The sequence below is a fragment of the Oculina patagonica genome, chromosome 11, assembly GCF_052425735.1.
Source record: "Oculina patagonica isolate OP01 chromosome 11, crgOcupat, whole genome shotgun sequence".
Classification (NCBI taxonomy): Eukaryota; Metazoa; Cnidaria; class Anthozoa; order Scleractinia; family Oculinidae; genus Oculina; species Oculina patagonica.
The window spans coordinates 6538417-6553340 of record NC_135768.1 but is presented as its reverse complement, the minus strand read 5'-3'; the positions used below and the strand labels follow the sequence as shown (position 1 = coordinate 6553340).

At 39.1% G+C, this 14924-nt stretch overlaps 2 protein-coding genes across 2 annotated transcripts in view; both read right to left on the bottom strand.

Moving 5' to 3' along the window:
* Positions 1 to 9225, bottom strand: part of LOC144629586 (TNF receptor-associated factor 4-like) — a 15113-nt gene extending 5888 nt beyond the window's left edge. Inside the window, exons 1-7 of the mRNA XM_078487827.1 lie at positions 9043 to 9225; positions 4261 to 4320; positions 3359 to 3460; positions 3096 to 3260; positions 1595 to 1669; positions 1221 to 1298; positions 5 to 720 (exon numbers count right to left, since the gene is read on the bottom strand). Of these exons, the coding sequence (XP_078343953.1) occupies positions 5 to 720; positions 1221 to 1298; positions 1595 to 1669; positions 3096 to 3260; positions 3359 to 3460; positions 4261 to 4320; positions 9043 to 9216 (1370 nt within the window). The 5' untranslated portion in view covers positions 9217 to 9225. The remainder of the gene's footprint in view (positions 1 to 4; positions 721 to 1220; positions 1299 to 1594; positions 1670 to 3095; positions 3261 to 3358; positions 3461 to 4260; positions 4321 to 9042) is intronic.
* Positions 9226 to 11262: 2037 nt separating this feature from the next.
* Positions 11263 to 14924, bottom strand: part of LOC144630982 (TNF receptor-associated factor 5-like) — a 25370-nt gene continuing 21708 nt past the window's right edge. The window contains exons 2-4 of the mRNA XM_078489334.1: positions 14574 to 14657; positions 13065 to 13142; positions 11263 to 12300 (exon numbers count right to left, since the gene is read on the bottom strand). Coding sequence (XP_078345460.1) covers positions 11263 to 12300; positions 13065 to 13142; positions 14574 to 14657 — 1200 coding nt within the window. The remainder of the gene's footprint in view (positions 12301 to 13064; positions 13143 to 14573; positions 14658 to 14924) is intronic.

Sequence of the window (14924 nt, the reverse complement as noted above, 5' to 3'; positions counted from 1 at the left end):
GTACCCAGTACTGCTCTCTTCCTGTGTAGGCCTTGCAAAGAATTCTGGTATAAAGCACAAGGTAACATTTTCTCGTTTGACTGGATCTTCCTGTTGATCAATCAATGTAAACTTCAATTTCTTTTTGAAAGGCCAGGGTAATATAGCGTCATATTCACCTTTCATTACAAAAATGAACACCGATAGGTGAGTGTTCTTGCCAGACCCATCGCCATTAGGATAAAGCTTCACTTTCAACTTGAATCCATTAGCTCCTGTTCTATCTGTGTAGAATGGAGCACTATCATATACACTTTTTCCTCCAGCCCTCGCTTGTCTCAAAATGCTACTAAAGGTGTCAATCTTCCAAACAAATGGTTTATCAAATTTTTCCACTTGTTTACTTGTTGTCTCGAGTTTCTCTTGCGTTTTACTTAACTTTACTTCAGTGTTTTTAAATTTCCTTTCAAGTGTGTCGAGTTTCTCTAACAGTTTCTTTGTCGTCTTTTCTGTTTTATTCAACTGAACCTGTGCTTCATTTAATTTTACTTCTGTGACATTTAACTTGACCTCTGTAATATTTAGCTTAAGCTTTGTGTTATTCAACTTGGCTTCTGTGTTATTTAACTTCACTTCTGTTTTATTTAACTTAGCTTCTGTGTTATTTAACTTAACGCAAGCTAAGTCAAGATGGAGTCTTGTGGCAGACTGAAGGTGGGACTCTACCTGTTTTCGCTGAACCTGCAAGAAAAGATGAGCTTACTTAAGTCACGGTATTTAAGGTAATTCTATTAATTTTATTTTCGGGCTAGGTCTGGGTATTTTAGGTAATTCTATTAATTTTATTTTCGTAACTTAAGAGCTCTAAATTTCAAATTGGTCTTTTATTGGCAAAATCACGGCTACTTAACAAACAAGGATGATTTTCGAGCATTGTAAACGAAACTTTCATACAAACTGAGATAAACTTGAAAAATGTCGGGCCGTCACGTTTTTCAAGTTACTGTAACCCGAACGCAATCCTTGTTAATCTTCTCAAATTTTTCCCATCCATGCTCCTTTTTGGCCTTTGTGTTTTTCTTTTTAGTTCTTCTACAATTTCAAGCCGTTACTGTGATATTTCAGTTAATTCTATGACCAGTTGCGTGACATAGCCCCTTTAGTTTATAGGTCCATATTATTGGCACTTATTACTTCAAGTAACAACCGAAATTCCTTTACTTTAATATAAGTATACACACCTTTGTTTCACAGCCCGTCTGCTCATAAGGACAGGAGATTATGGTCAATGGACAGGTGTTTTCGGTGTGATTTGGAATCTGAAAGAAATATTGATACTCAGTGCTGTAATGAACGAACAGCCAGGCAGAACAAAACAAACGTGCTAGGAAATCTTTGTATGCATGCAACATTGCCTGCATCCCATGGTTATAATAAAAGTAAATCTTCTGAAAGACCATTTTACACACAACCCGACAGGAGGGGGGGGGGGGGGCTTATTTGAAGCTGGGTGCTAATTTGAGCATTTACGGTATGTCAATTCCAGGGTGGGTCTGGATTGTACTTTAGATCACTGGTGGAAGCCAGATGAACAGATGGAAATCAAAAGCCTTACCATTTCCCTGTGGAATAAACCACCACAACTGTTGGGACAGGTTACTAGAAACTTTCTGCACTGTTCAATATGATCCTACAAGAAAAAATGTACCGTAAACTACCATGTTTAGTTTTAAGACATGATTAAAAAACGTGTTACGCTTTGACCGTTAATTTTCTTCCTCATCTCTCTAGACCCTCATGTCTCCCTTTATTTTTTGGCTGTTCTCACAAAATGTAGTGGTTTCCATCATTATGTATTTACATCCCAACGCATAAAAGGCCAGGAAGCAGGTGAGAACTCTGGAAACAAATAACTTCTTCGGTAACGTTTTGACCCTTAACAGGAAATGCATGTGATGAATATTTTTGAATGCAGTGCTAAGGTGCAAAAGACAAAATGCTTTCTTTGGACAAAATGAAGTTATGACCAAATTAACCAGTAGCAAAAAAATCAATCAAGCAATTAATAGACAGGACTTTCTATGGATTTACAGTCACAATATTTTTATCGACCCACAAGGGATGTTGGGAAAACAATAGAAAAGCTTGTAAATCAGAGCTTTACATCAGGCGAGTGATAAACAAGCTTTTCAAGGGTAATCTCCAACATCCCAAGTGGGTTTAAAATTTGTGCCTTTAAACCCATAGAAAGTCCTGTATATTGCTTTCCAAATGACTTAATGGAGAAAAATAATTATTGTCAAAAAGAAATTTATATTTTTAATTTCGTGATCAACTTGCTTATTCTCAACACATCCATGGGATGATAGCTGGTATCATTTCTATTATTCAGCTTTTGAGAAGTGCAATTTAATTAACATCTGAGTGTATTTGAAGCCCCTCTCAAATGTTAACACAAACAAGCAGTTTCATGGTAGGGTTTGGTCTAAAATGATAGGGTATCGATTTTATGGTCAGGTCTGAAATAGGGTACATGTAAGTGGCATATTTTGGCTATGGGGTTTCAGGAAGCATGCTGCACCCCCCCCCCCCAATTTTGGGCAAGAACCCCCCTGGAACACATGCAGAGTAATGCAGTAATGCACACAAGCAGAGCATCATTTATAGGCAAATAAGAAATAAAGTGGACTTTTTATGTTTGGTAACACATCTCCACAAAACAACAACAAGTAAGTAAAAGCATAAAGTTGTCTTGTTTCCTTGTTCATAAGTTTTCATGATTTACCATCTGTGGCCGGGGGGAGTATAAGAGAGGGGGTGCTTATTAAAAAATGAACTTATGAACTTCAGCCCAAACAGAGAGACGCAGGCTTAAAACAGGAGAGGGCCTTTGTGGTTTTTACACCTGTACAGCCAGTATTTGCAATTGACTTAGTGGTCTCTAAACCAATCAAACAAAGGGAAAATAACCCCAATGATAGTCATAATTGCAGATAATAATTGATAGGTGAAAAACAAAATGCACTTCAACATCAAGAGTACAATGTAAAATATTTCAAAAGCTACAATCATTAGGTCCTAATGATCCTAAGGATTCTTAGCTAATGTAAGCTTACCTTCATCTTGCAATCTGGGTGTGGCTCATTGCAGTGATCACATTCAAGGATTCTCCACTGACACGTGATGGTCGCATGTTCCTCAAGATCTTTCCTTTGCACAGTCACGTGACAGTTTTCATTGGTGCAGGGGACAAGTTTGAAAAGGCATGATGCCAAGTGAATCTGTTACACAAATAAAATGTGCTTCAGCCACATGTTTATTTTGGCACCTTACTATCTTTTTTAAGAACAATACATCAGTGTATGTTTCAGTTTTTTACCTCCTTGTTTCTCAGTTCATCAGTCCAGTCACAACCTTCACTTGGACATTTGATGGCAAAAGAAAGAATTTTCCTTTCTGTTGCTTTGTCAGGAAATACATCCTAAAATACAGTGAACAGAAACACATACAATATAAAGTGATGGAGGATAACTTGGATGGAAAAAGGTACAAACACTTCAAATAGTTAGACGTATTCTTGAATTTGTTTCCAATATTCTCTACCTGGGTTAATGAATGGTTTATTGGCAAAATTTAAAAAATATATATATTTCAGTCTTTTTAAAATAAAGTAACTAAATTTCGTGGATAAACTGCATACCGTAGAATTCCGGTTATAAGCCCTGGGCTTATACAACTTTGTAAGGGGTTTTGGGTGGGCTTATAAGCAGAGGAACTTATATCCTTGTTCAGTACTGTCATCCGGCAGAGGGGGGCTTATATTCAGGGGGGGCTTATAATCGGATTTATTTTTTTGTTTCCAGGTAGATGGGCCTATAACCGGGAGATCTTTTAAGTGTGTGTGTGTGTGTGTGTGGGGGGCTTATAACCGGAATTTTACGGTATCTACTCTGTACATAAATTATTATAATGATTATGCAAAAAAAATAATTCATAATGCTTGCCTCTTAATATTTGGTTAGTACATTTATCATAAATAACACCCTACAGCCTTGTTTACATCATCCTATACAAATGGATGTGTCTGACATGTGTGTTCAGCTAGTTTATGTGAGCTGGTCCGAAAAAACATATGGCCCTACAATTCATATAGTGTGCAACAAGCAGAATATTCACCATTATATATTTTCATGCAACTGTCTAAACAAAACCCAGCTGGCTCAATAAACGTGGTATCGTCAATAAAAATTAATACTTTTTGACTGAGATAGTGTTATTTACCCGATCTTTATCCAGCTCCCTCCTCTCTGCAGGACAATTGTAAGGATCACCATGATCTTCCTGCCTGTTAAAAAGTGTGATAAAAAAATAAAGAGGTTTAAAAGCTTTCCAGGCCACCATGGTATTTATTAAACTATTTTGCATTCAACTTTTGATTTGCATTGAAGAGTTTATAAATTACAGTCTATCAAAATTTATGATTTCTTTATTCAACTTCTTATAAATTTTAATAAGTAGTTCAGTGGCAGATCCAGACCTTCAGGGAAAGTGGGGGACTTGATCATTAGCGGCTACTAATTTTAGCGATTTTAGCGAGTTGGGCAAAAATCGCTAAATTTAGTACTCGCTAAAATTTTTATCGGTCAAATTTAATACTCGTTAAATTTAAATTCCCCCTCCCATTTGACTTTAAATTGCTGTAGGGAAGTCCACTTAAATTTTTTTTTAAAAATAGATGCCAGTGACTTAGTTCTTTCTGGCAATGCAAATACTCCTTCAATTTCAAGTGAGTTTGTTCTTTTACTGAACATTTATTTCCATCTTAGAGTGATTTTATTTAACCCGTGAAACAATATCTACCAGTTTGTGCATAATAGTCGAATGGAAGCAAAAGAAAACAATGGAATTTGTGTGTATTAGTATCTAAAAGTGTAATATCTATTTCACGGGTTAACTGAAATCACTCTAGCTATATGTTCATTAAAAACTGGTTTATTCAATATCACTAACTTTTTAAATTTATTGGAAAATCACTAAATTAAATAGTCGCTAAATCTTGCTTTGAAAAAATTGCTAAAATTAGTAGTCGCTAAAAATAGTAACCTTAAGGTAAGATGGGGGCCCGCTCTCAAAAATTATTTTTCTTGGCACTTCAGGCCTCACTTGAAGACAATTTTTCTTCTAAAGATTTTAACTGAGGGAATATGAGGATCTGTTCTGTTAAAATGTAAGAAAGAACTCTGGACCTGCCCAACCTTGCCGTTATGATTACTAGGCATTGTCTAATGTTGAAGTCTGATTAGGGATGAGGGGGATGGGAGGTGGGCTGTGGTGGTCGGTGATTGGAAGCTTGCCTTGCCAGTGACCGCTGCAGTATATAGCAAGGTCATTTGTACCACATTTTTGAATATTTCCTTGAAATGTTTCATTTAAATTTAAAGTTGTATTTCAAGGCATTTCAGTAGTAGAGTAAACCCCTGTACCCCCTTAGGTTCTTTGTGATCATGCAGTTACTTTTGTGGGTTTCGTTTGTGAACGGCGTGGTTTCGTCTCATTCCTTCCACGTGCTATACACGCATTCTGCCCTCGTGTCTCACGTGTGCCAATGTGCATATGATTTTAGGCGGTACTGTAGGTGCATCTGTTTAAGATATTTTCAGGGCCTTTTGTAATGACAATTTTACCTACCCTTTTCTATACTTTTTTCTAACTCGTGAAATCCCTACCCTTTTCTATGTCTCCAGCGTGAAGAAGGTGCCCCTTTTGAGCAGAGCCTCCCCATATAGTCCATTGTAGGGAGTACCCTTAAAGGAGCTACATCACGGACAACACATCATGAAAAGAAACTGGCAAGTTTTTTTCAAGTTTATCGTTCGTAATCTGTATTAATTTTCGTCAGTCAAAAACCATCCTTGGTTATTTTTGCATTTTTACTACTCCTCTGTTGTTTTTCTACATTACAAAACTACAGTATTATTTTGAGGGTTTTCTTCAATTTGGACGAAATCAGAAAAGTGACGTAAAATATCGTGCTATTGCTCCTTATAGGGCACAGATTTGGTGGCAGCAGAGTGAAGGGGAGAAAAACAGTTGTGGGCAGCAAATTATTCAACACTAAGAAAACACTGCAGAAAGTTTGGGGCAAATAAACTTAATTGAAAACAAGTAAAAAAAAATAACCCCCTGGGAGGGAAGGGTGGGTAAAACAATCAAGGATAGACCGCAAATGACCTTTGAAACATAAAGGATTACAATATTGACCCAGCAGAAACTTGACACTAACAAGAGCCATGACCAATAAACAAAGGGGGGGGGGAGGGGGTGTCACTAATCAAAAGCTTTCACAAAGACAAAAACACCAAAAAAAGTACTTAGGTACATGTAACCCCCAATAAATCTGGCATGGCCAGTCCACAGGCAAAAAAAAACATAAACTGGATCCCTCCACCAACCCCCACTCTAGGATCAGTAATGTGCAGCTTTAACCCCGGCCGAGTTTACCCGGGTTCATACCAGGACGAGTCATACTGGCACGAGTTTACCATGGTTGCTGCACCATGCAGAGCTAGAATCTAATAATGGTACAAAATCTAGCAAAAGTATGCATCAAGCCAAGTTTACCGTACCGCCAGAGCTTATCCCGGTTTCTGTTGCATGGAGCAACTAGGAGTATTTCTATTTCCCCCTGGAGAGGATGCTAGTCCATCGCACGGTTATCCCCCGGCATTATTTAAACACCTGGGTAAAGAGTAAAGTGTCTTGCCCAAGAAAACAATGCTGTGGCCCTAGCCAAAGTTCTAAGGGCCATTCCATTTAAAACCCACCCCCTCTTTTTGACAAGGTAAGTCAAAATCTATCCCCTAAGAAAAAAAATCAAAGTGCCGACTAATGCCCCTCTCAGAAAAAAAAAAATAGAATTTTCTTAACCCCATCAGAAAAAAACCAACTTTTCCCCTAACCCGTTCAGAAATATTTGAAAGATCAAAATATGATATACCGACAGAGCTACCCCTTAAGAAGTGACTTTCAAAACTCCTTCAGACCACTTGATCTGGAGTCCAGCAGCAGCGCACTCACTATTTAGGCACCGCGCCTCCTGCTGGGTTGGGCAATTTCGATAATTAAAAATAATGCAAAGGAAAATTGGAAAAAAGATCATGCATCAAAAAAATTATTACTTTCCGACTGGTTTCGTGTTGAGTCATGACTCTCCAGTCTCTTGTAATCCTGCAGGGACCGGGATACCGTAAAATTCCGGTTATAAGCCCTGGGCTTATACAACTTCGCAGGGGTTTTGAGTGGGCGTATAAGCAGAGGGGCTTATATCCGGGAGGGCTTATACGCGGAATTATAGAAAAAAACGTTTCGGAACAAGCTACGGGAGTGTTGATCGAAATACGTTTCAAAAGTTAAAAACTCATAATAAAGCAACATTTAGCCCTGTTCAGTACTGTCAACTGGCAGAGGGGAGCTGATATCCAGGGGGGGGGGGGGGGTTATAATCGGATGTATTTTTTTTCGTTTTTAGGTATATATATTATGGGCCTATAACCGGGGGGCTTAAGCGGAGGGGCTTATAACCGGAATTTTACGGTATATGACCACAGGGAGCCGATACAAGCGGTGTGACTGTTTGTATGTTCAAAATACATATAAAGAAATGTATGGGGGTTGTGAAAGGGTCTTATTATCGTTGACTTATTTCGAGTAATGTCTATTTTTAAGCTCAAAATAAACGTAAACCTACCTCAACTGTTGTATTTTGTCATTTCTGGGGCTCAAAATGGCGAATTTGGGCGATTTGGAGGGTTTTGCGTTGACTGTTGCTTCACGTAATAAGAAGAGAACAAGGGTGGAAAGCTCGATTTCGACCGTTCCAGCGCCAAGCCGATTTTCACCCAGAAATCGGAATCGCCTGGCTTCCTGATCAAACACCAGGTAAACTGAAAGGTTGAAGCTTCTTCTCGGCGCTTTCAATCAAAGATCCATTCAAACTCCAAGCGCTAACCGCCGAATAATTTTCGAGAAATGCAGCTTTCGAAGCGACCAGAAACCGTGGACGTGATATAGTGTTCCAGTGAGCAACCGTCACGCTGTTTGCTCTGCGCTGATTGGATAATGGTAAACAATGCCAGAGGAAACAGCGTGACTGGAACGCTAAATCACGTCCCCGGTTTCTGGTCGCTTCGAAAGCTGCATTTCTCGAAAATTATTCGGCGGTTAGCGCTTGGATTTTGAATGGATATTCAATTGAAAGCGCCAAGAAAAAGCTTTAACCTTCAGTTTACCTGGTGTTTGATCAGGAAGCCTGGCGATTCCGATTTCTGGGTGAAAATCGGCTTGGCGCTGGAGCGGTCGAAATCGAGCTTTCCACCCTTGTTCTCTTCTTATTACGTGAAGCAACAGTCAACGCAAAACCCTCCAAATCGCCCAAATTCGCCATTTTGAGCCCCAGAAACGACAAAATACAACAGTTGAGGTAGGTTTACGTTTATTTTAAGCTTAAACATAGACATCACTCGAAATAAGTCAACGATAATAAGACCCTTTCAAAATCCCCATACATTTCTTTATATGTATTTCGAACATGCGAACAGTACAGTCACGCCGCTTGTATGGGCGCCCTGTGATATGACCTTACCACTTTTCATCATTTGTAGGCTTACTTTAGACTGCAGTTTTCCCTGTAGTGTACATTTCACCTTTTACCTGTATTTTGGCCTCAGTCTGCAGTCTGTACTCTGCGATGTACACGATCGTGTTTTAACTTCGTACAACTATAAAGCTAACTTGAAATGAATGAACCGTACCTTCTAAAAGGTATCCGGACAACTCGCCCCCTAGAAAATTCGCCCCAGACAACTCGCCCCCAGTCGTAAGACAATATCATTTGTCCCCGACTTGTGTTTTGGTAAAAGAAAGTGAAAACCTGAATATTTCTCGTTCTTAAAGCGTGTGCAAAGAGAGACAACTTAAGCAAACTGTTCGTTAGCAAAACGACTCGAAGGCAAAATTGGGGGCGAGTTGTCTGGGGCTAGTTGTCTGGGGGGCGAGTTGTCTGACATTCCTTCTAAAATGTTCCTCCAGGCAATCGTTACAAAATCTGTGGCCGCATCTCGTTTGAACAGGCTCCTTAAGCGGCAAATGACAAATTAAACATTGAAAATCTTCCTCAACTGCATTCACAAACTCCTCATCATAACCTGAAGGCAGCTGATTCCTTGCAGCGTCCGCCATTATTGCGCTTTCCCGCTTCCAACGCAGTTTCTCGCCCCAGGATCCTACAGGCGTTAGAATCCAAGATGGCGGCCATACCTTGGATTTCACCACCTAAACGACTCCTCTCCCCAGGTTCATGTAGCCTGCGTAGCAGGCGCCGTCGTTTCGAGCGCGCAATGAACACAGACGCCTGCTACGCAGGCTAAGGTTCATGGTCAGTTGAGGTCGGGGAGGGGGCGGGAGAAAAAGGAAATCTCTCCCTTTCCCCCAGCCAGACACATCGCTCCCTTCGCTCGAGGTTCTTTTGGGTAAATGATCATTCAGTCGGTGGTACAAGTATCAGTTGATAGCAGGCGGTCCGCCTGAGTTGATAGCGACGGCCACATTTTATATTCCACCTCTGATCAGCGCCCATAATTTCTTTCGACGGTTGCTAGGCAACATAGGATATCCTGAGCTGAAGGGATAACGTTTCGGTGTTGCGTTGTTATTTGACTGGACAAAAAATTGGAAACTTTACGAATGATGAACTGAGCCGTAAGAGGCTATGAACAATCTTCAGCTAGGGCTCACGACGGTAAATCACATTACATGCACTGATGATACCAGGGGCGGATCCAGGATTTTCCTTAGGAGGGGGTGCACCACTAAGGAATGACGTGTTTTTTCTTCTTCTTCTTTTTTTTTTCTTTTTTTTTTTAGAATACCAGTTGTATTAGAAAGCCGCAGGTCATCTCGGGGGCTGAGAGGGGGGTGTTCTGCACCCCCTGCACCCTCCCCCTAGATCCGCCCCTGCATATGCATTCACAATATTAAACGGCCGGAATTTTGTAGCATAAAGCCGCTTGAAGTATTGCTCTCCCTCTGAATGGGATGCTAGTCCATCGCACGTTACTTCCCAGCATTCTGTCAGGCTGCCCCCAAAATTCACGGTTATTTCCGTATTCTTACTGGGCACTGTGAGAGTACAGACAGTAAAGTGCATTGCCCAAGAACACGACACAACGACTCCCTGGTCCAGGGCTCGAACACAGATCGCTTAATCCAGAGTCCAGCGCGCTGAACATTAGTCCCAACCTCGCCGCATGAAACTCTAGAGACTTCGAAACAAATAATCATGACACAAAGTTTTAAACCGACAATAAAAGTTTTATTCAATAGTGAAATGACAAGAACTTAATGTTCCAAACTGGTTTTAACTGTTCACAAGCACAAGCATAAGCACGATCAAAATACTCTTATTGAAAAGTATGGGCATGCTATTTGATACAGTCTTTTAAAAATTTTATATCTCCATAAGGTCGCATCACTTGTGGTTTATGCTATTTTCGGACGTTTCTTTAATTAGCTATATATTAGTAATACTTAATAAAGCGCTATTTATTGTTGTCGCTGTTGTTAAATTGTCCGTTCCAACTACATATAAACTCCCAGACTACAATTGTTTCTGCCAGAGGTAACCGGCGAAAATCGATTCACATACTAAGAATGGTTCCATTTAATCTAACAACTGGATTAGAGTATTCTGCTGGACAATTCTAGAACTTTTGTTTTTTTCGTTACACAAGTATTAAAACGATCTATAAAAAGTTTTGTTATATACGCCATACCGAGAAACCCAAAGCGAGGCAATTATTCATACATTCCTTTGTAAACAGCAGCAATCCATTTACATTAGAAATCACAAAGTTTGCTTGGAAGCGGGCGATCAACATGGGTGGAGGATTACTTGCTTTGAAAGTAAAGTGACCCTGGGAGGGCGAGCCAACTTTTTTCAAAAACAAAAATAGGGGCGCCAGAACATTATAAAGTATAGAGTTTTTGCCTTATAATAAACTAAAGACTACACAGACTGCAGTGACTTTTGCTTACAATTTGAAGCAAAAGCCAAAATATTCATCAAAAAGTTTCAGTTTAAAGAGGGACCTGGCCTTTACAGCATGCATAAACAGCCGACAACAACCTGCAGCTCTCTGCGACAGCTACTGATATAATTTTTTTTAATATTTGCTGAGAATGTTATGTTCAGTAAAACAAGTTGCATGCTCTAAGTTGAGCAATTTGTTAAATAAAGTACTCTTGAACAGCTTCTTTAACCAGAAAAAGCAAAGTGTCATTCACAAGGTAACGCCTTGAATTTATTTCCTCCTGAGATATAAACTTGGAAAACCTGTACCCAGCGTTTTCTTCTTCCTTTGGCCTATTATCCGGTATGAACTGCGCAATGACGTTTTTCTGTTCGACAAGGTTTTCTTGTTGATCAATCAATGTCAACTTCACTTTCTTTTTAAAAGGCCAGGATAATATGGCGTCATATCCACCTTTCATTATTACGATATATATGGAGAGGTGAGTGTTCTCTCCAATTCCATACCCATTTGGATACATTCGTAACTTAAATTTGTATCCATACATGTAAAATGGATCACTTTCTACGTACTTTTTTACTTTGTCCTTTGCTTGTCTCGATTTATTTGCAAAGCTTGTTATCTTCCAGGTGAACATACGGGATTCCGCTGTTAACCTTAGAAGGGCATTTAACGAATCCACTTTGTCTTTTAGATTCTTCTTTACCATTTTCACCCTTTTCACATTCTTTTCATGTTGACTCTGAATAGCATTTACTTTCTCTTCAAGTTTCGTTTTTAACGAATCTACTTTGCCTTCAAAATCCTTCTTTACCATTGTCGCATTCTTTTCATGCAGGAGGTGAATAACACTTATTTTCTCTTCTAGATTATTTTGGACTCTATCTTCAAGTCTCGTCAGGTATAACATTAAACACACAAGCGACAGCAACAAGCAAACAAAAAATATCTTGCGCCCCCTTTTAAGTTTCTGCTGGAGTTTTGTTTGGGTAGTGTTTACTTTTTGTTCAAGCTGATTTTGAAGGATATCAAATTTCTGTTGGTATTCCTGCTGAAGGAAATTTACATTGTATTGATGCTGCTGTTGAATAACATCGACTCTCTCTTCTAGTCCGTCAAGTTGTATTGTTTTCTCCTGAAGTTTCTCCTGGGTGTCATTAAGTTCAAAGCAAGCTAAATCGAGGTGACTTCTAGTTTCAAAAAAAAGATGTGATTCAAGTTGATCTCTCTGTACCTGCAAATAAAATACCATAGTCTAAAAAAGTTCTTACTCCAACACAACTACTGATTAATACTTATACCCTTTTCGTTTCCGTTAAATGATTTTATCTATTTTTTTGCTTGACTGCCCGAGGCTGATATGCTTATTCATTATTTAAATTCAAGCGTTTAGGCGATGTACCCAGGGTGGATTTACACCTTAAACGTCTATACGGGGAAGCTCCGAATCAGAGGGGTATCTTTTTCAGGGTGGTGGTATAAAAAAGGAAAGGGGTTCCACGAGTGAGAAAAATGAGATCGGTAGCAAAAACTTGTCACTCAAAGGGGCCTTTCAAAATATCTTGGGAGAACACACCTAGCGGCTGATTTATCCGGCTACGTATTTTAAAAGATTTCTCAAGTGAAAAGTTACGACTGAAAGACACTTGATTATTGGCTAAATCAGGTTTTGCCATTCCTTTGTATACTGCAGGTATGCATATGTGAAAGTAGTACCATTCGGTATGGAACCAGGTTATCCTTTCTGATAAGATTGTCACAAAAGGTAAGGTTTTGGACCTCAGGGCGGAGCCTCCCCGTATAAAACTTTGTTGAGTACTAACCCCCGGGCGTCGTATCCATCCCACTTTTCGGGAAGAATTTAATTCAAATAATTTCTATTTTTCCAATTCTAATTCTACGTTGGCTAATGATTATGCGTTGTTAAAACCAGGCATATTTGAATAAAAGCGATGTAGTTTAGAGAAAAACTGATTAAAGACAATCAAAAAAGGTTACCTTTTTGGGGCAGCTCATACGAGCATATGGACATGGGATTTTGGTCAGCGGACAATCGTCGTCAATGTGTTTTGGAACCTGTAAGAAAACGATAACATGAGAGCATTTGATTCACGCCGTTTAACAGCTTGTAAAAATCTGAGTGACTGAGAAACTTGTGTGTCTCTTTCGATCTCTTGGCCCAGACAAAAGTTATACTAATGGTATATACTAGTTAGGGCCGAATCGCACTAGCGGACAAGTTTGAAATGTCATGACATTGTTCACAAAAACAAAATTGTCGCGACAAGTCAGAGACATCTTGAAGAGAACAAAAGGTGAAATTATCAGTACAATAGCTTTGCACGTGCTTCTGGCATCCCTGTACATTTCTCAGCACGGCCGTCTTGGGCAAACATCAAATATGCAGTACCATGCGGTAAAAAATTCTAAAACAATTTGCATTTAAAGTACACATGTTCTCATGCAGCGACATAATAATGAGTCGCCTCATTCTTACATTGGGCAAAAACATTAGTAAAAAAAAATATATTAATAAACATTTTTTGCCTATCGCGGAAAGATTTTGCGGCTGAACTCTGATTGTGAAAGCCACATCACGGCGCATACTACCGCAACAATTTTTGAGTGCGTGTTGTTTTTAGGGCAGATTTGGGGCAAACACAATAGCCAATCAACAACGTATTGTTATCTGCGTTACAGGAGGGATGAGAATGCGACTTGTCATGAATTGTCCTGCCTTGAGGCAGGACAACGACTTCTTTTAAGATTTGTCCGTCTTGACAAAATTTGCCCTTGTCCAACAAGTCGTTCGCACTTGTTTTTGCGATTGTTTGACAAAATGAATCGCGCGTGCAACCGGACCAATCATAACACAACTGCTTCTTTGTTTTCCTGAATTGTTAGACAAGTTCTAGGTCTCAAAAAACGTATTCGCACTTCAGTTGTTTTCTGTAACAAGTGACACATTCATGATGAAATCTACCAATTGTTACAAAATTTGTCCGCTAGTGCGATTCGGCCCTTATGCAACGCTTTCGAGTGGTATACTTAACAATTATTCCACGAGCGCGCGTTGGATATGAGTTGGTAGATAGCTATAACGATCTCATATCCATCAAGCGCGAGTGGAATAATTGTTTTATTAAAAACACCCAAAAAGTTTTGAAATATTTGAGCTCCCCAGCTATTTCGTTGACGGCATGGTATAAAACTTAATATACACCTTTCCAAGTTTCCAAAGCAAATACAAATAAAACATTATTTTTTGTGTTTTCAACAGGTTAAGTCTTCTTTTAATCATGACTTGCGCCAATTCTGTTGTAGAAATTGAACATGAAACTGGAAATTATGATACGGTACATATATCTGGATTGGTAGATTTCTGTGATGTTACAGAAATGAAATTTTGATGACTGACAAGAAAAAACTGGATGCATTTATAATTCACAATTTCTAAGAACGAGTTACGAAATCACTAAATGATTGACTGTGAGATAAGATACTCACCATTCCCCGAGAAATTACTGCTTCGCAGTTGTTAGGGCACTTTACTGGGAAGTGTTCGCATGTGTTAAGATGATCTTGTAGTTCCTGTAATTAAAACAAAACGCCACATGTACACACGCGTGAATTTCGATTCCTCTCCAAAAGATTTTTACTGATATTAACACAAAACCAAGTCTTGTACATAACATATTATTAAAAGTAAACACAAGCTAAGGACAGGGGCAAGGCGCGCGATTTATTCAACCATAGTAGAGACCAGTAAAAATCGTCGAAAAGTGTATCAGTGCTGTTGTTATATTTGATAATGACGATAAAAATGATGATGATGATGATGATGATGATGATGATGAT